Source organism: Microcebus murinus, chromosome 18 (assembly GCF_040939455.1).
Source record: "Microcebus murinus isolate Inina chromosome 18, M.murinus_Inina_mat1.0, whole genome shotgun sequence".
In the NCBI taxonomy this organism is placed as follows: Eukaryota; Metazoa; Chordata; class Mammalia; order Primates; family Cheirogaleidae; genus Microcebus; species Microcebus murinus.
Genome location: NC_134121.1, coordinates 12,704,586 through 12,726,069, shown reverse-complemented (window position 1 = coordinate 12,726,069; position 21,484 = coordinate 12,704,586). Strand labels below are relative to the sequence as shown.

The 21,484-nt window shown below is 58.9% G+C and overlaps 3 protein-coding genes and 1 long non-coding RNA gene across 9 annotated transcripts; 2 read left to right on the top strand and 2 right to left on the bottom strand.

The window, feature by feature from the left end:
• The first annotated feature begins 155 nt into the window (after nucleotides 1-155).
• On the top strand, nucleotides 156-1,073 carry NAA38 (N-alpha-acetyltransferase 38, NatC auxiliary subunit). The gene is made up of 3 exons (XM_012775968.3): nucleotides 156-364; nucleotides 559-742; nucleotides 915-1,073. Exons 1-3 carry the CDS (start codon nucleotides 284-286, stop codon nucleotides 1,025-1,027), a joined length of 378 nt encoding a protein of 125 aa, XP_012631422.1. The 5' UTR covers nucleotides 156-283; the 3' UTR covers nucleotides 1,028-1,073.
• A 595-nt stretch (nucleotides 1,074-1,668) lies between these two features.
• Nucleotides 1,669-2,736, bottom strand: TMEM88 (transmembrane protein 88). The gene is made up of 2 exons (XM_012775955.3): nucleotides 2,487-2,736; nucleotides 1,669-2,330 (listed from the first exon to the last, which is right to left on the bottom strand). The coding sequence occupies exons 1-2, from the start codon at nucleotides 2,694-2,696 to the stop codon at nucleotides 2,061-2,063; spliced, it is 480 nt and encodes a 159-aa protein (XP_012631409.1). The 5' UTR covers nucleotides 2,697-2,736; the 3' UTR covers nucleotides 1,669-2,060.
• A 246-nt stretch (nucleotides 2,737-2,982) lies between these two features.
• KDM6B (lysine demethylase 6B) lies at nucleotides 2,983-20,788 on the bottom strand. Of its 4 annotated transcripts, none has more exons than XM_075994146.1 (24): nucleotides 20,684-20,788; nucleotides 18,010-18,125; nucleotides 12,723-12,842; nucleotides 12,307-12,448; nucleotides 12,073-12,214; nucleotides 11,766-11,864; nucleotides 11,446-11,665; nucleotides 11,265-11,357; nucleotides 11,019-11,180; nucleotides 10,749-10,934; nucleotides 10,309-10,659; nucleotides 8,024-10,209; nucleotides 7,811-7,937; nucleotides 7,581-7,686; nucleotides 6,592-6,797; nucleotides 6,420-6,484; nucleotides 6,266-6,337; nucleotides 6,024-6,172; nucleotides 5,759-5,873; nucleotides 5,485-5,672; nucleotides 5,155-5,296; nucleotides 4,640-4,766; nucleotides 4,383-4,553; nucleotides 2,983-4,271 (listed from the first exon to the last, which is right to left on the bottom strand). In XM_075994146.1, exons 5-24 carry the CDS (start codon nucleotides 12,207-12,209, stop codon nucleotides 4,248-4,250), a joined length of 4,926 nt encoding a protein of 1,641 aa, XP_075850261.1. In that variant the 5' UTR covers nucleotides 12,210-12,214; nucleotides 12,307-12,448; nucleotides 12,723-12,842; nucleotides 18,010-18,125; nucleotides 20,684-20,788; the 3' UTR covers nucleotides 2,983-4,247. The 4 variants fall into 4 exon arrangements, with proteins under 4 accessions (XP_075850261.1, XP_075850260.1, XP_075850263.1 ...); XM_075994145.1 differs by lacking the exon at nucleotides 20,684-20,788 and adding an exon at nucleotides 18,521-18,607; XM_075994148.1 differs by lacking the exons at nucleotides 12,723-12,842; nucleotides 20,684-20,788 and adding an exon at nucleotides 18,521-18,607.
• On the top strand, nucleotides 12,923-18,549 carry LOC105877468 (uncharacterized). 3 transcript variants are annotated; one of them, XR_012913019.1, is made up of 4 exons: nucleotides 12,923-13,325; nucleotides 13,817-13,942; nucleotides 17,816-17,958; nucleotides 18,300-18,549. It is a non-coding gene; the product is annotated as an uncharacterized LOC105877468 (long non-coding RNA). The 3 variants fall into 3 exon arrangements; XR_001156982.3 differs by lacking the exons at nucleotides 12,923-13,325; nucleotides 13,817-13,942 and adding exons at nucleotides 15,315-15,594; nucleotides 17,061-17,195; XR_012913020.1 differs by lacking the exons at nucleotides 12,923-13,325; nucleotides 13,817-13,942 and adding an exon at nucleotides 15,818-17,195.
• Nucleotides 20,789-21,484: the final 696 nt, after the last annotated feature.

Below are 21,484 nucleotides of genomic sequence, written 5' to 3'. Positions count from 1 at the left end.
ATCATCACGAAAGAAGGTATTCTTGCTAAATCCCAGAGTTTCTAAATAATGTGTAACAAACTATAGAGGCAAAGTTCTCGCGATATCATAAGACATCCGGCGTAAAAAACTTTACTGAGCCACAGTTCTGGAGAAGTAGGAAAAGCTCGCGAGATCTCACTAGGCGGGGGAGGAGATGTGATCTCGCGAAAGGAAATAGGTCGGGAGCGATCGCGAGATCTCAGACCACCGGACCTGAAAGGTGCTTTGGAAGTTCAAGGGCCCAGAGGAGGCCCAAAGGCAAATGGCCGGAGCTGGGCCCACCATGCTGCTACGAGAGGAGAATGGCTGTTGCAGTCGGCGTCAAAGCAGCTCCAGCGCCGGGGTTAGCGGGGGTTCAGGTTCTGGGATTGAGGGCCAGTCGGGCAGCAAAATGGGGGGACGGGCGGAGGGGAACTGCAGCTCCCAGCAGCCTCTGGGCTTTGTGTTAGCGCCCCGCGGACTGCCGGGAGCTGTGGTTCCGCGGGTGGGCGGGCAGCCGGGGCTGCGTGGTCTGAGCGCGTGTCCCACCCCGCGCAGGACTCGGATGGGGAACGTGAGGACTCGCCGGCTGCGCGCGCCCGGCAGCAGCTAGAAGCTCTGCTCAACAAGACTATGCGCATTCGCATGACAGATGGACGGACACTAGTCGGCTGCTTCCTCTGCACTGACCGCGACTGCAATGTCATCCTGGGCTCCGCGCAGGAGTTCCTCAAGCCGTCGGGTCAGTGCCCGGGGAATGCACAGCCGCCTGGGAATGCGGCGGAATCTCACGCGAGGCATTTCCCCTTCGGGGCCCGACTGCACCCCTGCTTTTCTGGGGTTCATTTTCGTGGCTCAGAAGGGGCGGGATTGATACTGGTCTACCTCCCTGATGCTCTGACCCTTCTTTCCAGATTCCTTCTCTGCCGGGGAGCCCCGAGTGCTGGGCCTGGCCATGGTACCCGGACACCACATCGTTTCTATTGAGGTGCAGAGGGAGAGCCTGACGGGGCCTCCGTACCTCTGACCACGATCGCGCATGCCTTTCAGACTTTATTAAACCTATGACTGAAGTGACCTGTGTCTGTGTAGCTGGGATTCCAGGACAGGGATAGCACACCCCACCCTAGAAGGGAGGGTTTATCTGAGGTCGGGAACACTCTAAACCTTCCTCTCCCAGTTTGGATATCCAGGGCTGCCAAAGGTTCCCTCGAGTTCGAGGGTGGGGATGGTAGACAAGGTTGAGCTGCGGACCAACAGGCCCCAGGGTGGGCCCCTGCATCTTTCCTCCCACGCTGCTGCTCCAGAATTGTGGCAGGAGGGGGTGTCATCCTGCTCCGGAAGGCCCATTGTTTCCCACTCCGGCCTGGCAACACCGAGTTCCTCTACGCTGAGGTCAGAGAATGGGCTTGGGTCCCCAAGGGGAGCAGGGTTAGCGGCTGAGGCCGGGCCCCCTCCGCTCTATTGATGGGAAGGTGACTGGGGTCAGGGACAGAGCTCTGAGGTCTGCCCAGGAAGAATGGACTAATGCGATAAGGGAAGGCCAGGAGGCAGAAGGATGCTCGGGTCTGCGCATTTGTAACTCCCAGTTCACGTTGTTTCCTGCTCCTGAGCACAGGGCAAGGGTGATGTCTTATTTGTGCCACCTCTCTGTTCACAGAGCACAAATTAAGTTCATTAATTCTTTATTGATGTTTGAGCACCCCTTGCCCTCCAGCCCTGCCCCCTAGCTCGGTAAATACTAGAGGAGCTGCACCAAAAAAGAAGGGCACAAGGTTCAGTTATCTTATTCACTATAGGGGTGTGTGCGCGCGCGCATGTACAGGGTCCAGCCCAGATATTCAGGATTTAGACGTGGGTAGTGAGAGTAAAGTGGGTTTTCCGGGGTGTGGAGATTTTCACCAGCATTGGGTTCCTGACGATGTTGTTCTCTAAGGGGATGCTAGAACCGGCTCAGGCAGGAGTGGGGGCAGGGCAGAAAACCCGGGAACTTCAAGTCCTTGGGCGGGAAGGGAGGGAAGGAAGGCTGCCATCTCGGTTGCTCTTGACTTGAGGTATCCTCAGACCCAGACTTTTCCTGATGTGGGAACGGCTGGGGACCCTGGTGAAGCGCGGGTTTGCAGCGACTGCGGGGCGTGCCGTCGCCGATAGAGGGCTCGGCTGTAGGGTACAAGGCAGTCAGCCAGGCGGAGGCGTAGGCAGAGGCGGCGGTAGCTGGCCAGAGCAAGCACCAACAGCGGCACGAGGAGCAGGAATCCGGTGACCAGCAGGGCCGTGAAGCCCGGGTCCCGCAGGTGCGCGGTGCAAGGGGGTGCCTGGGATCGCAGGAACTGTGGGAGGAGAAGTGGCATGAGGCCCAAGCGGACCTAGGACATACTGTGTACCGAGTGGGAACAGCCCAGGCAGAGAAATTGTGGCCCACAGACGACACCGCCCGCACCACCACACACACCCACACTTCACACGCGTCCCGGGGGCACGCTCACCTGGGAATGGCAGAGGAAGCCGAAGCCCAGCATGGTGACAGCGGGTAGCAATATGGTCCCCAGCACCAGCGCCAGCAGGAGAAGATTGAAGGCAGCCACCAGCAGATTCTGGGCCGTTACCAGCACAGCGCAGGCCCAGCAGTCCAGGGGGTCCCGGGGCTCTGGGCCACCGCTGGGAACTGGTCGCTGCGCCCCGGGGACATCCGCCATGGCCCGCCTGGCTCCCGCCCGCCTGGGCCGCTGCCCTTATAGCCCTCTTTCCTGCCCCTCCCCCGGCCTAGCCTCTCCCCACCCCCCTTTATCCTGGAATGCAGCTCTAGGATTAGGCACCCCCCATCCTGAGGAGCGGGCCAGAGCTCTGGACATTCCACAGGCGCCTCTGGGGAGGGGCTCGCCCCTCACTAGGGTCTGTGCAGTCTTCCCCATCAATCATGCTGTTGCAGCCCACCTCCCGGTACTCTCCCTGCTATCACCAGCACGTTATCAAAACAGGGTGTTTTTTTTTCTGGCTTTTATTTTTAATATTAATATTCTCACACAAAAATCACTGAAAATAGGGGTAGGGTTGGGAAGACCCCTCTGCCCCTGGGGCAGAGAGACAGTGCAGTGCGAGGGGATGGGACTGTAAACCCCCCACCCCTCCGCAGCCCCAGCATGGAGAAAAACAACGTAAAGCCCCAGAGAAACTCACCCCGGGGTGTCCCTGCCCCAGTGAGGCCCTGGCCCTGGGCTGTTTCGCGCTTAAAAACAAAAGGGGGTGGGAATGAAGGTCCGTGTTTTTAAAATTGGCCGGGGCTGGGAAGGACGGGGTTCCTTTTCCTCATAGTTCTTTCTTTAAAACCTTTAAATTTTTTTATTTTATTTATTTTTTTTACAAAATACCATTTCAGTTCCCACTTCTTCCCCTACAGTACAGGAGTCGCTCACCCTCAGGCGGGGTTGGGGTCGGGTTGGGAGTCGGGGGACTGGTCCGAGAAAGTGCAGGACGTAGGGGAGGGGAGCGGGTTTGAGCACCATGAGAACCCGGCTGGAGCCGCGGGCGGGCGGACGGGCGGAGACGGTCGGTCGGGCCGGGCCCGGACACACACTGGGGGGCAGGGAGAGCCCGGCGGTGGGCGGTCCCTGGAGGGGAGGGCGGGATGGCTTGGGGTGCGGGAGGTCGGGTTTTCCCAAAAATGAATAAATAGAGGTGAGTGGGACTGTTATAAATTAAAAACCAAAAACAAAAAAGAACAAAAAATACAAATCATAACCAAGTGAATAAACAGACATGTACAGGGGTCACAGCTAGCATTGGAAGTAAAAAAGGAGGTTCCGGGGGAGGGGTAAAGCCCATAGAAAGAATCTCATTAAAAACCTCGGCTGCCATAACGTCTATGTACATACACTAGCCGCGTGCATCTGCGCCGGGCGGGCGGGCGGCTGGCAGGCGTGAGGGAACCCGTATGCGACCCCCGCCGCCGCCGGAGCCTGGTCCTTGTGTCTGTTGCTAGAAAGGCCAAAGTCGGTGAGGGGAGGCGCTGGTGGGCGAGGGGCTGCCAGCACCCTCCCCCCGTCTCCCATTTTTTTTCCTTTTTTCCTCATTATTTGTTAAAAAAATTTTTTTTCTTAATAAATTAAGTGAGGGGAGCTGCCAATGGGGTGGAAGGGCTGGGCCCAACCCCCCTCCCGGCCAGAGGCGGGACCTAGGTCCAGCCCAGGCGTGTGCTGGTGGCCCCGCGACGCCCTGCGCGGGCGGGCAGGCGGGCGGGGCGTCCGGCCTCATCGCGACGTGCTGGCGGGGGCCTGCGGGTGAGAAAGCGGGCTGGTTCAGCAGCGGCGGGGCTGGGCCCTCGACCCCGAGCGCGCCCCTCACCTTCCCGCCCGCCCGCGCCCGCGCCCACGCCAGGCCCTCACCAGCGTGAAGGCGTCGTAGGCCTGCGCCAGCTCCTCAGTGCGGTACTGCTCCAGCACCACCACGCCCTGCAAGCCCGCGCTGCGGCGCCGGGCACAGCCTTCGCAGTGCACCAGGTACGTGTTGCGGCTGCCGTTCTCACTGGTCACAAACAGGATGTTGAACACCTCCACCTGGGACAGGGAGGAGGGGCAGTCAAGGAGGGAGGGCCACGGTGGGTACCTAGGGGCGGGGGGAGCAGGAGAGCGGGCCCACTCACATCGCACTCGTTGCAGTAGTAGGCGGGCTCGTCCTTTACCCTGCCCTGGTAAGCGATTTTCTTCCCTGCCCGCACCAGGCTCTCCCGTTGCACCTGGCAGTGCTTCATGGACTGCAGGAGACAGAACCTGGGGAGCGGTGGGGTGGTGGTGAGGCCAGGCTGCCAGCAGGGGGGAGGAGGCGGGGCAGGGTTGGAGCAGGGCAGAGGGGGTGTGGGCTTAGACCCCTGAGACTGCTCCATAGCATCCCCTTAGGAGGCCTCCCGTCTTTGTGCCTGGGTCGATCTCTGTCCTGACTATCTGTCAGAGTTCAAATTTCATGTGGCTTTTGTCTGTTTGGATCACGGGGAAATCAAGATCTTGAGAGCAGAGACCTTAAGCCTCCCCAGCACAGTAACACTGAGGGGCACAGGGCAGACATGGACCGAGGAAGCTGCAAAACTGGGTAGAATCAGGCGGGAACAAGAGCAGGGACCAGGGCAGGTGGAGATGGACTCCCACCAAACTGGGTTCTCACTTGATCATCTTGAACAAGTCGGGGTCGCTGATTTTGACTGTTCGAGCCACATTCCAGGACACGTGAATCATGGGTACAATGGATTTGACGTTCTTTACCTCGTTCCACTCATATCGTTCCAGGGCCAGCTGGTACTGATAGGCTGCAAGCCAGAGGGGGTCACTATGGGATTCTCAACCAGCCCCCAGCCACTGGGGCCCAAGCCCCTTCCCTCACAGCTGGCCATCTTCCCAGTCCTCCCACCCCCACCCCCACTGCTCATTCTCTAGGAGGCTCACTCCCCAGGGGCCCTATGGCTGAGAAGCCCTGCACCTGGCCCCACCCTCTCACCGGTGAGGGGCCCCACGTTCCAGGCGATGTTGTTGCACCAGCCAGTGGCCTGCACCCAGTGCACAGTCCCCGCGTTAATCCACACCAGGTCTCCTGGGCGCTGCACGAAGCGGTACACAGGGATATTGGATGCATAGAGGTCATCCAATATTGGCCACCAGGAACCCGTCAAGTAGTCCACGCCGTGCCTGTGGAGTGGCCACAGGGTCAGGTGGGAACCTGGAGACCGAGGGAGAGGACGCGGTGGGGTGACTAGCAGGGGAGTGGCACGCACCGGTCGCAGAAAGCGCTGATAGTCTCCCAGTAGTGCTCGTGCACAGCGAACCACTCACAGTCACCTGGCCCAATGTTGATGTTGACGGAGCAGAAGTTGTTGTTCTCTTGGTGGCCTGCAGGGGGCGACAGAGAACGGCATAGCTGACCAGATCAGAGCTGCGCCCGCGACAGCCCCGCCCCGTGCCCTCATTGGGTGGCGCCTGACCGTCACCGCCAGCCCCTCCTCTAGCGCTTCCCTCACGCCGCACAGGCATGGAGCGTACCTGGCGTTCGGCTGCCGGGCACCTTCATGTACAGCTGCACTGTGTTCATGCCCAGGATGGTGTGGCCCACGTGGCTCAGCATGTTGCCCGTGGATGTTACTCGCATGAAGGCAGGCAGCTTCAGCAGCTCCTGCAGTTGGGGCTTCCACCTAAGGTGCGAGAGTGAGAAAAGTGAGAGGGTACCCCTGATTCCCAGCCCACCGGCACTCATGCCCCAGCTTTGCTGGCCTCAGCACACTGACCGCTTGGCATCAGACAGGTCGATGTTGGTGCCAAACTTGATGATGTGATGGTTCTTCGGGTCTGGTGCGCTGCTGCGGGGGCGAAGAGCACAGGTTGGTGGAGAGCAAAGGGAGGGGGAGGAGTCAGGAAGGAAAGGGCATGTCTGTACTGTACCTAGGAGGGGTTCCTGTGGTGCTGTCCGGCTCTTCTGACTCCTCATCCTCACTCTCCTTCTCCTCCTGCTCAGCCAGAGGAGTACACAGGCCTGGGTCGGTGACCTTCCAGGAGCCCTCCCACTACAGCCCCTGATCCCAGCACCCTGCCTCTGCTCATGCTCCCCTCTCACCTGCAGCGACTCCTGGAAGGACGAGGCTTGGTACTGTGCATACTTGGCAATGGTGGTGTGGGAACGGGAACTCTCGCAGGGCCAGATCTGTCGTGTGCCAGTCAGGTCCCAGTTCTCATCTGAGGGCTGCTGCACCTGGGTGCGCACTTCCACGGTGTGCTCGCCACTTGCCTCCACCAGCGTCTTGGTGGAGAAGAGGCCCAAGTCTGCAAGGGAGGGCCGAGCAGGGCGTCGGGGCAGAGGCAGAGGACAGGGACCGAGGACCCAACTGACCCTTTCCCTTCCTACTCTCGAGGCCTCTGACAAGATGGACAATGGCTTGGCGAAGCTCAGCCCAAGAGAAATAGGCAAGAACCCCTGGCCCCACAGGAAGCTGGGAGGGCTGGCCTCTATGTGGCTTCTCACCAGCCCCCTTCCTCCCACAGCTGTTCAAGGCTCTGCCCCTCAACAAGAGTCCTCAGGGATGCATTTGGCCATGTGTGCAGAGCACCTGGCACACAGTAGGTGCTCAGTGAATGACAGCTTAAGTTACCATTGGATCCAATTAAAGACTTAGTTAAGTGAAAGCCTGAAATGTGCTTCAAATAACTCAGTGGAATGAAGGGAGGATACATGGGTATAAAGGAAACAAGACTGATCTTTATATTTCTGTATGATTTCCTCTACTTTTGTATGTTTGAAATTTTGCACAATAAAACACTGAAAGGAAAGCCACAGGTTTTCAGGAGTTTTCTAAAGTCTGCGTTCTTTTCGTCCTTAATCACCAAGAAAACCACAGTGAATCTCACCAGGCCCTGAAATATGTCCCCTTCCCATCTGCCCACTGCTGGAACAGACAGATGGAAGAAAAGCCCAAGGCCAGCTGACCCATCACTCAGAGAACTTCTCATAGCCACTGTCCTGGGTCTTTAAGTGTGGGGGTTCTCAGAGGGTCCCATATGCCCCATATCCCTGCAGCCCTCCCCACACTTTCTGCCCCCCATACTCACTGAGCCGCAGGGAACCTGCCAGGCCTCTGATCACGGTGATGGGGTTTCGAGGGTCTGTACAGAACTGCAGCAGGACCGGCGAGAAGGCGTCCCGTTTGCTCTCCAGCTGAGAGACACCAGGAGAGGCTGGGGTCAGAGCCCTGGCCCAGGCTCAGAGCACCCCATTTGACCCCAACAGTGTCTTAGAACCCTCTGGCAGGGGTGGTTCTGAGGACAGATGGCACACATACATAGATGCTGGGTGTAGGGGGGTTGAGTTTTTCCCGGGGCAGCTTCTCCTCAGTGTTGATCTTCGGTTTCACAGACTGGGCAGGGGAAAGGTAGGACTCTCGAAACTTCCCTTTCACCTTGGCATTCCTGTGGGAGGACAGTGGAATGAGGACAGAAACATCAGGGTGATGGGACCAAGTGTGCAGCCTTGTGGGTGACGGCCCCCAACTCACTTGCTGGCACGCACTACATCAGCAGCACAGTGACTGATGGTGAGGTCTGCCATGCGCAGCCGCCGCTCCTCCACCTCAGAGGCAATAAAGGTCTCCTTGTCACCACTTTCTACCTTGATGAGCCGGATCTTCAGCTCCTTGGGGGGCCCCTCACTAAGTGAGCGCAGCTTCAGCATGTCAGCCCGGCTAACGCACGGTGGCCCTGGAGCTTCCTCCCGAGCCTTCTTTACAGGGACAGGGGCTGATGGGGGTGTGGGCTGGGCAGAAGGTGCAGGGGTTGGTGGAGGGGCCGGAGCTGTGGGTGGCTTCGCCTTGGAGGCCCCACCAAGATCAGGCCGGGCCTTCTCACGACCCTGGATCTCCTCGCTCTGCAGGTCCAGGTTCCCCAGCACCCGGCGGCTCTTTTCTTTGGGGGCCTTGGCCTTAGCCTTTGCCCTGCCCTCACGGGGCCGGCGACCCACAGTGTCCTTACAAGCCCGCCTGTGGCGCCGATGCTCCTTCTGGTGCTCCTTCTGCCGCCGCTTACTGCTGCCTGACCCTGCTGCTGCCACCACCCCTCCACTCTCCTCCTTGGCCTGTGCGGGAGGCAGCAGTCGCTCAGTCCCACTGTCCACTGGGCCCGCTGTGTCCACTGGGTCTGCTGGGTCTGTGGCACTCCGGCCCACCCGCTCCACAAGGGTCTCACAAGCCCGACTGATCTCTTCTAGCACCTCAGACTCAGAGCGAGCAGGGGGCAGCGGCAAGGGTGGGGGCAGCTGGGTGGGGGTTGTGGGGCCCGGGGCTGGCTCTTCGCCTGCCCTGCGCTCCCGGGCCCAGGGCCCGCTTGAGGTAGAGAACTGAGATGACGAGGAAGCAGAGGGCTGTGGGGAGCCCTGGGCGCTAGGGGCCGCTGAGGTGGGTGGCAGGATGGTAGCACCTGATGGGGGACCAGGGGAATACTGAGTGGTGGGCAAGGGCCCAGGCCGGGTGGGAACAGCTGCTCCAGTCCCCCGGTAACAGTACTTTTGTCCCTCCAGCACGGAGGCCAAGGATTTGAGCAGGCTGGCCGGGCTGGCTGGTGGGGGTGGTGGTGGCTGTGGCTGGGGGGGTGGAGGAAACTTGGCTAGAGGCGGCGGTGGTGGTAGGGCTGGTGGTGGCTTCTTCTCCTCTTCCTGGGTGGCTGTGGTGGTGGTGGTGGTGGTGGTGGTGGCGGCGGCGGCAGCAGTGGGAGCAGTGGTGGTGGGGGCTGTGTCAGTGGGGAATGGAGGCTGCAGAGATGCAAAGGGCTCCTTTAGTGGGGGTGGGGGGACCACGCCTGCCTCCTGTTGTTGCTGCTCCTCCTCCTTTCGAATTGATTCATCCAGCATCTTCATGATGTTGGCCAGCCCATCAGGTAGGATCTTGAATTCGGCTGGCTCCTCAAACTGGTCCTCCAATGGGGTAGGGGGAAAATCAAAGAGTCGCGGGCCTCGGGCAGGCAGCTCCCCAACGCCGGGCGGCACAGGCTGGGGGGCTTTACTCAGTGGGCCTGGGGGTGGCCCCGGCCCCACCTCGGGGGTCTTTGGGAAGGAGACCCTGGGCCGGGGGCTCTCCGGGCGCCTGAAGCTTCCTGAGGTATTTTGGTGACAGGAAGAGGGAGGGGCTGGAGGCAGGGCAAGAGTCAGGGGTGCAAGAGGTGGGTCCTGGGGGCTCAGTGTTGGGCTAGGGGGCCGGGGAAGGGGGTCCATACTTCTGGCCAGATATGGAGGTGGGGGAAAGGACACAGGCCCAGCAGGGCTGCTACTGTGGCTGCCATTGTTGCTGCTGCTACTGCTGGTGGTTGGGGGAGTGGAAGGGGTGTGCGAATCCTGAGTGCCCACAGAAAAGCGGGGGGCCGGAGGCCCCAAGAAGCCCTCGCGGTGGGGAAGGGGTGGTGGGGGAGGGCAGGGGGGTCCCTCAGCCCCGAAGAAGAGCTCCTCTAAGATCTCTCCATCCTCTCGGGCTGCCCGGCAGGCCGGGCCCTTCAACCAGGCAGGGGGTGGTGGTGGGCGTAAAAGGCGGGGACATGGTGGTGGAGGGGGTGAAGGGGGCCCAGGAGGCAGGGACAGGTGGGGAGTGGCAGCGGGAGCCCCCAAGAACGGTTTCCGACTGCTGTGTGCCAAGGGCCCCAGGCGGCCCTGGTGAGAGGAGACCTCCAGCGCGGGAGTTTGGTAATGGTCAGCGCCGGGCTGCAAGTGTAGGATGAGGCGGTCAGAATGCTGCTCTGGCCACCTCAGACAAGCTCCACTGATCCCCCACTCCACCCTCTACCTGCAGTTGTCACTCACAATGCCTGGGTTTGGCTCCACACCCCGGAGACCGGTGTTGCTGCTGCTGCTACTGCTGCTGGTGGTGGTGGCGGTGCCGGGGAGGCCAGGGGGCCGGGAAGGGGCGTAAGGCACGCAGGCGGTGGTTGCTGCTGGTGAAACGCTGGAGTCCATCCGCGACCTCTGAACTCTGCTCTCTCTAAGGTCACTTCCGGGGGGACGGGTGGCAGGCAGGCAGCCATGGCTCTCTGCTCCTGGGGGGCGGGGGCCTGGGCCTGGGGGTGCGGCCGGAACCAGCCGGTGGCCAGGGGGGTGTGAGGTGTAGGCTGGAGCTGGGTATGGATATGGGTGAGGCAACGAGTGCCGCTGCTCCTATGGGAGATAGATAAATGAGGACACAGGCTAAGAGAAGAGCATGGGATTTGCAAGTAAAAGGTGAAAGGCAACATACAGGGGCTTACCTGGCGCTCTGGGGGCACTGAACCCTTGCGCTCGGGGCCCCAGGCATCTCCATGCAGGGTACTCCACAGCCCTGGCTTGGTCAGTTGAAACGGGGGGCTGGTGGCCAGGCCAGGCAGGGGTGGTGGTGGTGGTGGTGGCGGCGGCAATGGAGGTGGAGGCAGTGGCAGCCCTGGGGGAAGGCCAGTCTAGAAGAGAAAAGGGTGTAAGAATCCCAACTCTTTGCCTCAGTCCTGCCTATTTACTGCCTGCTGATCCACCTATAAGCATACCTGTTCAGAGTTGCAGCCTCTCCTGCGCTTGCCTCCGGGGCTGAGGCCCTCCTCCCCTGAGGGGCCTGAGAGTGCTGCAGGAGGCACAGGCTGCACCACTGGGGGTTCAGCAGCTCGCTTCACTGGGGGACCTCCCCGCTTGGCCCCATAGTTCCGCTTGTGCTAAAGACAAAAAGAGAAGAGAGAATGGCACGAGTGCAGGCCTAGCCCAACCTTCCTCCCTAGCCCACCCAGCCCCAGTCTCACCTCAAGGTGCAGCAAGTTCCATACTTGCTCCAGAGGGGGCAGGACCTTGGCTCGGTGCTGGCAGGAGCCAGCATGAAAGTTCCAGAGCTGGGCCTGGGGGAGCACAGGGTAGAAACAGACATAGGTGGGGGCACTAAGTCAAAGGCACTATCCTAGGCTCCTATGTACTGCCTCATCCTACCTGCTGCAGTCGGCCAATGCGGGGCCCCAGCTCAGCAAAGCTTCCTCCATATCGAAGGGCACTGTGGTAGCAGCGTATGGCCTCCTCACTGTCATGCTCTGACTCGTACAGCTGCCCAAGCTGTTCCCACAGCCCTGGCTGGGCTGGTTCCCGGAGCAATGCCTGCACACAGCCATGCAGGGATTCCAGCTTCCCATGGAGGGGTCTTGGGGTGGGCGTCCTATATAACAGAGCAGTTGATGGAGGGTCAGGCTTGGGGAAACTCTTTCAAGGCCCCAGCCTTACCTCCCATCCCCAAAACCTTCAAATCCCCCACTCACCCTGAAGCATAATATGGTTTGCTGGGGTGCCCAGAGCTACTGCCATGTGAAGGGGGTAGGGGAGCAGGGAGCAGGGGCTGCCCAATGCTGGCTGAGCATCTGGAGGAAGAAGAAGTCTGTTATGTACAACAAGAAGGAGCAGTCTTGTCCCTTCCTAGGAAGGAGGGGACTACAGAAATAAGAGCAGCTGAGAACTGCACAGAGACCCACAAAATGAAACCCATGGAGAATGATGACACGGAGACTGAAGGATATAGAAAATGAGAAGATGAATGCCTCAAGAAGGAGAAATGGTAAAAGTTCTCACCTGCCTCCAGGCAGCCATGCGCTACGAGGAGGGGGATGAGGCGGGCAGGAGCTCCAGGCCCCAGCACAGCTCAGGCCCCCAAGGGCAAAGGCTTCCCGTGCAGCGCGGGCCCCTGGAGGGTCCACTGCCCGATGCATCCAGCCTGAGTGGGGATAAGAGATTATGCTCTTACTGAAGGCAAAACCAGAGCTGCCAGGGAACATCCCACTAACCCAGCCCCAGACTTTCCCTTACCAGGTCAGCAGTGGCCCCAGGAGCCCTGGAGATCGGGCACGGCCCCCTGCCCCAGCTCTCTGGGACGATGGTCCGGCTCCAGCCGCTCTGACGAGAGTGCCCACTGCCCCAGATGGCCGCCTGGGGCCTTTCACAGCCAATTCTACAGAGAGAAGGAGAAAAGGGAGTGAGGTGAGCTAGCCAACACACAGGGCCCAGGGGCTGGGTTGGGCTGGCTGTGGCACCTACAGGTCTGTCATTTGTGCAGGAGCCTGGCTTTGGCTTTCCCTAAGGGGAGGCCCACCAGGCCTAAGGAGCCCCTAGAGGGCCAATAAAAGTGGCTAGGAGCCGAACGGCCAGTCAGTGGGACAGGGCAGCTGCACTGCCAGACTTCCAGTCCGAAGCCATAGAGGCCAACCCGCAAGGCCGCTGCTTACCCGGCCTCCGTGGGAGCGTCCTCTCACAGCGCCGGCGAGCTCCCAAGATCTGGCCAATCACAGGACTTCCTCTCTCCCCAGAAAGCCAATCATCACCCGCGTCTCCGCCTCAGTAACAGCCTGGCCGGAACCAATCGGAGCGAGGTTAGTCCGGCAGGCTGCGGCCGGAGGAGGAGGGGCGGCGGAGCCGGTCTGACGGGCTCGGCCTGGGGTGACCCCGATGTGACCCCGTGGCTCCTGTCTAGGGTCCCCATCTTGGATCTGACACTCAGGCCGGCAGGACAAGAAGGCCAGCAAGGACGAGACGGGTGCGGCTGACGGCAGTGAGTCGCACGGTCAGCCCGGCCTGGAGGAAGACACTACCGGCAAGGCTCGCGCAGCCACTGAGCCACCGGTGATTCCGGCCATCTCCAGTCGCCCTCCTCCAGGCCACCACAAGACCGACGGACGGCAGACGAGCAGCAGAAAGCAAAGACGTCCCTCCCCTTCTCGCTTCACCTCGCCCAGTGACTGACCACTCCCCTCCACCCCGAGCGCCCCTGAGAACTGCTTAGGACTGGCCGGCCACTTCGACTTCTACGGCACCCAAACCCTCCCGCGCTGGTAGCAGAGCACTCCACCCCCACAACACCCGACCCGATCCCAACGTGGTCAAGCCCCCAGCCTCATACCCAGTTCCTCCAGCTCCTCCACTTTCCCTGGCTCTCTGGGTCTTCAATACTGACCGACCCCCAAAGCAAAACTCGCCCTGTAATCCCCCAAATTCCGAGAAGTCGCGCACCGCAGTCCCGAGTGGCCCCTCTCTCGTGGCTCCAGTATCCTCTATGCCCTTCCCCGCCGGGGCCACGCGGTTCCCCACGGCCCACGTGGCCCCCGCCCCCCAAGGGAGGGGGGATTTCGGGGGTTGCCCGTGACGTGGCTACTTGCGCAGCGGAAGCGGTGTGTGTAAGTGTAGGGGGGGTCCTAAGGGATGGAGGAGGGCGGGGCCCGGCAGGCAGTGACATCACCCTTGTCCCACTCTCACCGCCCACTCCCTTAAAGAACCCAGAACCCGTTTCACTTCCTCCTTCACGCCCCCCCACCCCTTCCCGTAGGTGCTGGCTCAGACCCACGACGGACACAGCACTCCCCTCTTCTGGGCACCTTCCCTTTAGCCCCAGCTCTTCTCGCCTTTCTAAGCCCAGGAGCTGCGTCCCCGCGCCTACCCGGCGTCCCCGCAGGTAGGGAGCCGGCTCCGCTCCCGGGATCGGTCCATTGAGAGTCTAGAGTACAAAGAGCGGCGAGAGGCGAGTGTCGAGTACAAAGCGGCGGGGGCGGGGCCAGTGCTCCAGCTGGAGCAAGCGCCGGGCAGGAAGCCGGGGGAGAGTGAGCGACTAGGGGCTGGGGGTGGCTGGAAAGTTCGCCTTCGTTAAGAGAAGTCTGCACTGTGGGGAAATTTCCACCCAGCCCACAAGGTCGGATGGGTTTCTGGTGAAAAGAGCTTTCCCTCCCGCAGGGACAAGGTCATCTGTTTGCAAGGAAACGCTTGGACCCTACAGGTCCCAGCGTGCCACTCTCCGCCGAGCCCTGGTGGATGCTTGGGCCCCGCGGACCCTCTCTGCAGTTCAAGCGGAGTTTCTGTCAGAACTCTCCTCACCAGGGGCAGCAGCCTTTCTATCAGTTAGCAAACACCGAGACTAGTACTGTATTTAAATACGGTCAAGTATAGCCCTGGCTGGCTGTCCCCACCCAAATCCCGGGGTGGGGGTGGGGAAACCCATGCATCAGACATGGGCAAATGCGGAGCTGGGGGACCAGACATCAGAGGAGCAGATCCCTACTTGGGAAGTAGTGCCGAGGGTGCTGCCAGTTACCAGGAAATGCAGCTTCCCCTTCTGCGATGATGACACTTCCCCTCTGCCACTTCCCCTTTCCCACGGGGAACTGACTCAGCTTTCCCTAAATCAGCGATTCCTGTCCCTCAAGCCGTGGTCTTACACCTTTATCCACACACCCTCACGCCGGCACCCAGGAATACAAAGCCCTCACTTGAAGACAAAACTTCCTGTACACTAAACACACACTCACTCCCGCCAGCCAACTCGGATCCTTGTCCCCACCCGGGACCCAGGCGCCTGACTCCTCATCTGTCCCCCATACAAAGCCCTCCCTTGGGGTCTGATTCAGGCTTGGGATGGGGGAGTGTGAGTCACCCAGAAAACCTTCCCATATTCCCACTGACTCAGCCCCCGCCTCCCTGAACACACACAGACACACAGTCAGAGGCAGACACAACTCCTCAGCCCACACACTGTTCACCACCGGTCCCGCGGAATTTCCCGTCTCATCTCCCCCCGCCACAATGGCCCCTCCCCGCGCCGGCAGCCCAGACGCCGCGCTCACACCTGTTCCCCGGCCGGCTCGCGGTCCACTCTCACCTCCACTCTCGCTTTGGAGTAAGAATAGCCCTCTCTGACTCCCAGTGTCCATACTAACCAAAGGCAGGGGACAACCACGGGCAGGCACACCCACAGACTCCTCGAAGACAGATGAGAGGTAGACGCACGAGGCCAGAGCCAGGCTAGGGGGCCGAAACACTTCTGGGGCTGACATTCCAGCCTCTTCCAACCCGACCCACAATCCCTGGAGCCAGCAGCTCTGAAAGGGTTAATTCTTCTCCTGCCGAGGCCACGCCCTCTCCATCCGGGCACTCCCGGCAAAGCCCAGCTCCACCCCCAGCATCCGGGCTCTGGACTAGGGACTTTAACCGACCCCCCCTCACCCCCCACAGCCCCAAGGGAGAACCACTCCATCAATCACACCCACTTAACTCTCTCCGGGCTTGAGGCCGAGGAGCCCCTCCGCGCAGCGCCGCAGCCGCGCGGGACGCGTGGTAAGAGGCTGAAGAGCGCACGCAAACTCACAAGACAGTCAAAGCAAGACCCCGCAGATAGGGTTTTACCGCGCAGGCAGTTAGCGGGCACGCAGCACGCGCGCAGAGGTGGGGCGGGTTCAGGACCCTGGCCGCATCCCATCTGCCCGTCCTCATTCTGCCTGGTGGAAGCGAGGGGTTACAGGCTCGCTTCTTACCTGGGGGAGGGGGAGGCGGAGGGGAGGGCTGCCGGCGGAGGCTTCGCTGTGACTCAGCCACCCGGGCAGGCCGCCCGCCCGGGATTCCCTTCCCCAGCCTTCCCCCGCTGCCAGCCCCACCCCGCCCCCCACAGAGGAGTGACGGTGCCGGCCCCGGCCCGCTATGTGTCACTGCAGGCCTTGTGTCTGCCTCTGACTGAGCGCTGTGTTCGTCAGTCTGTCTGACACGGTCGGCTGTGTGTGGGTCCCGGTGTCTGTCTCCGTGTGCACCTGCATATCTGCTCATCTTGTCTCCCACAGTGCCTGTGTCTGACGCGTTCCTGTCATTATCCCTGTCTACACGACTCCGCGGGGTTGTCTCTGTCTGTGTGTCTGCCTAGCTCCTGTCTCGGTCTTTTGTCTGGGTCTGCCTCTGCATCACTAGCGTGATCACGTGTGTCTCTGCACATGCCCTTCTGTGTTTGCCTTCATGTTCCTGAACAGAATCAAGGAAACATTAGAGCGGGCTGACCCTGCTGACTCCTTGCTTCACTCCCCTGAATCCTGATGTCTTGCTGGGTCACTGATCATTCTATTTGACTGAAGTATTTTGGGGGTTCTGTCTGCCTTCAATCAGTTTCTGTCCCATCCCTCAACATCCCTGCTTATCCTCACAGCTCCCTGAAGCTCCCATTATAATGACAATTGCTAGCATTTAGTGAATATTTATTACATGCCAAGAATCACATTAAGTACTCCATGTGAATTTTTTTACTCTTTCCCAAAACCTGACATAGGAGGTACTTTGGTTACCCCATTTTACAGATTAGGAAATTGAGGCTCAGAGGGGTTAGGTAACTTGCCCAAGGTCATTCTGCAAGTGAATGGAAGAGCTGGGCTTCTTTCCAGAGCCTCATTCTTACCACTTTTCTAATACTACCTCTGTCCTATTCTCCCTCACATGGTTTTAGTCTCACAGGCCATCTTCCTCTCAGCTCTACCCAGTGTTACCATCCCAAATGTCTCATGTCCTCTAGAAAAGGTGTGGGTAGGAGGCTGTGCTGAAGATTTCAGAAGCCACAGACTTCTTGGCAATGAAGCTCATTCAGTTAACATGTTATTCAACACAAATCCACTGAGGCACCCCAAAGTGCAAACCATCATGCCAAATAGTGAGAAATATGTAAAAGAAAACCACACAAGAAACACAATGAGTAATGGGGAAGAGCAACACACACTGAGAGAACTTAAGTCCCTGGCCTAAGGATCATTTTCCTTTTTCTCCCACAGAGGAATAGGAAATGAAGCAGGGCCTTGGGCAGAGAACTGGCAGGAGAGTGGGAAGCAGAAGAGGAGTAAGATTTAGTGGGGCAAATACTATCGTTCAGTGGGGAGACAATGGACAGAAGGGATCTGGAATGAAAGGTAAGATACAAGTTTGCTGTGGCCAGAGTAAGCTGTTGTGGCAATGTTCTCCATTATCTCCCCAAATCAATTTCTAAACACCCTCTATAAGCCAGTCTATTCAACAACTCTTATAGGGCCAAAGCCCTTCCCCTCCCAAGAAAAAATTCTGGGGTATCTCACATCCACTTTTCAGCTTGCAAACCTGAGCTTAATTTGATAAACACGCCAGGCGTGGTGGTTCACGCCTGTAATCCTAGCACTCTGGGAGGCCAAGGCGGGCAGATTGCTCAAGGTCAGGAGTTCGAAACCAGCCTGAGCAAGAGTGAGACCCCGTCTCTACTATAAATAGAAAGAAATTAATTGGCCAACTAACATATATATAGAAAAAATTAGCCAGGCATGGTGGCGCATGCCTGTAGTCCCAGCTACTCGGGAGGCTGAGGCAGGAGGCTCGCCTGAGCCCAGGAGTTTGAGGTTGCTGTGAGCTAGGCTGACGCCATGGCACTCTAGCCAGGGCAATAGAATAAGACTCTGTCTCAAAATAATAAAAATAAAAAAATAAGCAACTTCGGGTGGGGGTAGAGATTTTTTGGTGGTAGTGGAGACACTGGTGAAGTACAAGGCTAAACCATCCACAGGAGACACAGGGGAGCTCCATAAACCAGGAAGGCTGAACCACTCAAGCACCACATGGTGGGGAAAACTCAGAATTGGACTGGACCATTTTGAAGAGTGGGCATGATCCATGATCCAGATCATACCAAGCATCTTTAACCATAAGGTGCAGAGTTGGACTGTTGAGAGGAGAAGGTCACCCAGGGGCAGGACTTACCAGATGGAGTTTGTTGTGCCCTGTCTCATTGGAACCAGTGTCCCAGCAATGGGTACAGCAAACCACGGTGGTGGGGTGGGCAGTGCTATGGGGCTGGCATGGTGCCTGAGGGGAACCTAAAAGAAAGAAGTCAGTTAAGGGTGGGGTCTCCCAGACTGGAAAATTTCTGTGCTCCCTGTCCCCTCTTTAAGGGGAGACCTGGCTTTGGGATTAGATAGGATGGGAGAATCTGTTTCCATGGCAACCATAAAAAGCCATCTCCAAAGTGGTCCTCCAACCTTCCCCTTTAGGACACAGCCTGGACCAGATCATAAGAGGGGCATGCTGTAGCATCTAAGTCTACACTGGACACCCAACCCATGATCGCGCCTCTGCTTGGACCCTCCTGCTGAGACTCACTGGTGCCTGACATCTGTCTGTACTGCTGCCCTGACATCTGTACACAAGCCAGTTTGAGTTCTAGCCCCAGGGCATGTAGACCCTCTTCCTTTAGCTCTGTGTCCCCTCCAACCTCATCAAGACACCAGACAGTCAACCCCACTCTCTGGACTCTGCCTCCTCTTCTTCCTTCAGGCGGGTACAGGCAGGTCTTGGCTAGCAGCACAGGTGGCCAGACTTGATGAACGGGCCCAACAGGGAGGTGTCTTCCTCCTCTGCAAGAACTATGACTCTGGGCCTGATCCTGTAAGTGGCCTCTGCTGCAAGCCTCCCCTCCATCCCACCCCTCAAGGCCATATCCTGTTTCCCCATCACCTCCTTCCTCTATGTGGCCAAGAAGGTGTTAGAGGCCCATACCCTTTCTTCTCTATCCTCAGAGACAAGAAACTAGGTCTTTTAACATAAGTCCAAGGCCAAGAATCAGATGTCCATCCTAGGTTTAGACCTAAATCAGCTCTCACCTCAGATTCACTCCTCAGAGACCTATGTTTTCTGCTCCCTTACTCATAGTTCTCATTCTCTGCCCTTACAAGCCCATACTCATGGGCTCCCAGTCAAATTTCTATTCCCTGTCCTTCCAGCCCCCATCCTTCCCCCTGCCCCAGGGACTCAAGCCTCTGGCCCCCAGCCTCCATGATGCAATGTGCCGCAAGCTTCCATGGCTGCTGATGACACTGCCCCCAGGGATGTCCTATTTCTGACCCATGCAAGGCCCCTTCACTGGGCCAGGGTAGTGGTCAGCTGAAGACTGGACAGGCCAGACAAGCAAGGCCCTTCTGCTGGAGAAGGGAGCTTGAGGCTAGAACCCTCTAAGACAGGGAGACTCAGAATGTGGGACCAGGGAGTAAGTATGTATAGCCTGAAACATTTGTGTATGTGGTTGTGATGGGGGCAGGGTCTAGTCTAGAGGGAGGGGAGTGGGCAGGCCTTAGGACAGACCAAGAGGAGGTGTGAGGGGCAGCCAAGGGGGTCAGGGGTGTGTGTGAGGGGTGTCTGGACACCAGAGTGGGGGAGGGGCTAACAGCCATTTAAAGGGCCAGCCCCAGAGCTTTAATCCCTCACCAGCCCTGGCCCCAAGCCGGAGGCTGTAATTCATCTGTCCAACAGCTGGGGTGTGTGTGTGTGTGTGTGTGTGTGTGTATGTGTGTGTGTGTTGGGGGGGCATGTGGACGGGAAGGGGGAGCTGGGGGAGGGGCTGGGGCTTTCTTGTGCACAGAGCCAAACAACAAAAGGGGAAGCTGAAGGGCGAGCTCGTGTGCCCAGGCCAAGCTGCTGACCTGCAGACCTGCTGGTGGCCCCCACCTGGTGGCTGACAGACTCTGTAGTTTGGACTTAGGATTCTTGGCCAAGGAGTCCATGGACCCAAAGGTGGGGCCCTGGAGAAAGCATGGGCTAAGCACCCCCCAGGCAGGCTGTCACCCCTCCTTGTACCTTTCCAGCCACAGCACTGTTCCAGACCTGGCAGGCCTGGCTACAGACTCAGCCTCAAATGCCCTGCTCACTGGCCAAGCCTCCCCAGACATTGCCTGCCGGCTCCCCCGCCTGCCGGCACAGGGTGGCAGCGGCCACACCGAGGCTGTCCCTTTAAATCATTACCACCCTTGATTGTGTGGAGGAACCAAGGGCCCTGCCCCCCAGACAGGCAGCTTGCTACCTCCCCCCCAAATGTGAGGGCCATTTAAAGGGACAACAGAGAGGCAGCCAGGTCTCTAACTGACCCCCACCCCCACCCTACACACACACACACACACACACACACACACACACAGAGCCCCTCTCCCCAGCAACACACAGCCCCTTGCCCCTCCAGGGGGCCCCCCAAATTCCGGTTCTCTCCCCACCCCTAGATACTGCTAGAAGGAGAAGGGGGGCCAGAGTTGGGGGGGCAGGGAACTAGGGGGAGCGAGAAAAGGACAGGTACTCCCTCCTCCCCCAGAACCCCAGGAGACAGGTTTTTAAGGAGCAAGTGCCACGAGAAGCAGAGAGACAGAGCCCCAAAAGGTGCCTAGGGCAGACCTAGGGCACGCAGGCTGTTGGACGAGGGGAAAGGAATCAGGCTGCACGAGACGGCGGCGCAGCCAGTGGGCGACAAGCCCAAGTGGGGGCGATGGAACAAGGAAGGCCAGGGAAAAGAGGCAAGGCCAGGGAAAACGGGGAGACGGAAAGGGGGAAAGGGGTCATCCGGGAGGGTGTGGAGGAAAATCCGAGGGGGGAGGGTGAGCCAGGCCAGGGTTACCTGCTGGGTGTCTGTCCCCCGGCGGTGCCCCCGGAGTCCGGGTAGGGAGGGGGGGAAAGCAGCGGGGGCGGGGGAGTGGGGGCTGGGGGGGCGGGGGAGACGGTCCCTCCTCTGCCTCCTGGGCCTGCCCCGGCGCTTGCAGCCTCTGCCTCCCTCCCTCCTCCTCCCCGTCCCTGAGTCCCGGAGTCAAACAAAGAACTGTAGCAGGCTCTCCCCAACCCCCTCCCTCCTCCTCCTTCTCCTCCTCCTCCACCTCCTCCTCCCCTCCCTCCCTCCCCACCAGCAGGCTCCCTCCTCCTCCCTTCCGGTCTCTTCCTTTAACTACCCGCCCCCCCCCAGCCCCCTGCACTAGTCTCTCTCCACCCACCCACCCCAATCTTTTACACACCCCTCAGCCTAGCCCTTTCGCCGCTACGGAAACTGTGGAGTCCCTTTGCAAAATGAAAGGTTCCAGAGAACAACATGGGAAGGGACTGGGGTCTTGCCTCAAAATCGAACCATAATACAATTATTTTATTTTCAAAGCCAAAGGAATAGTCTTAGCTATTTCCTCTCTGAGAGTGGCAAAAAATAATCCTAAATAAAGCAATACAAATCTGTCTAAAGCCCTCATCAAATAAAGTGCACAAAGCAGTCACAGCTAATCCCCAGCACCCCCACCTCCAAATTAACACAAACTATCCACTCCTCCCTAACAAACTCCTGAAGTCATGGTTAGTTTGGAGTAGGTCTACCACCTATAATAATAAAGATAATAACTAACACCATTTAATAATAAAAGTATTTCATAACAACGAGCAT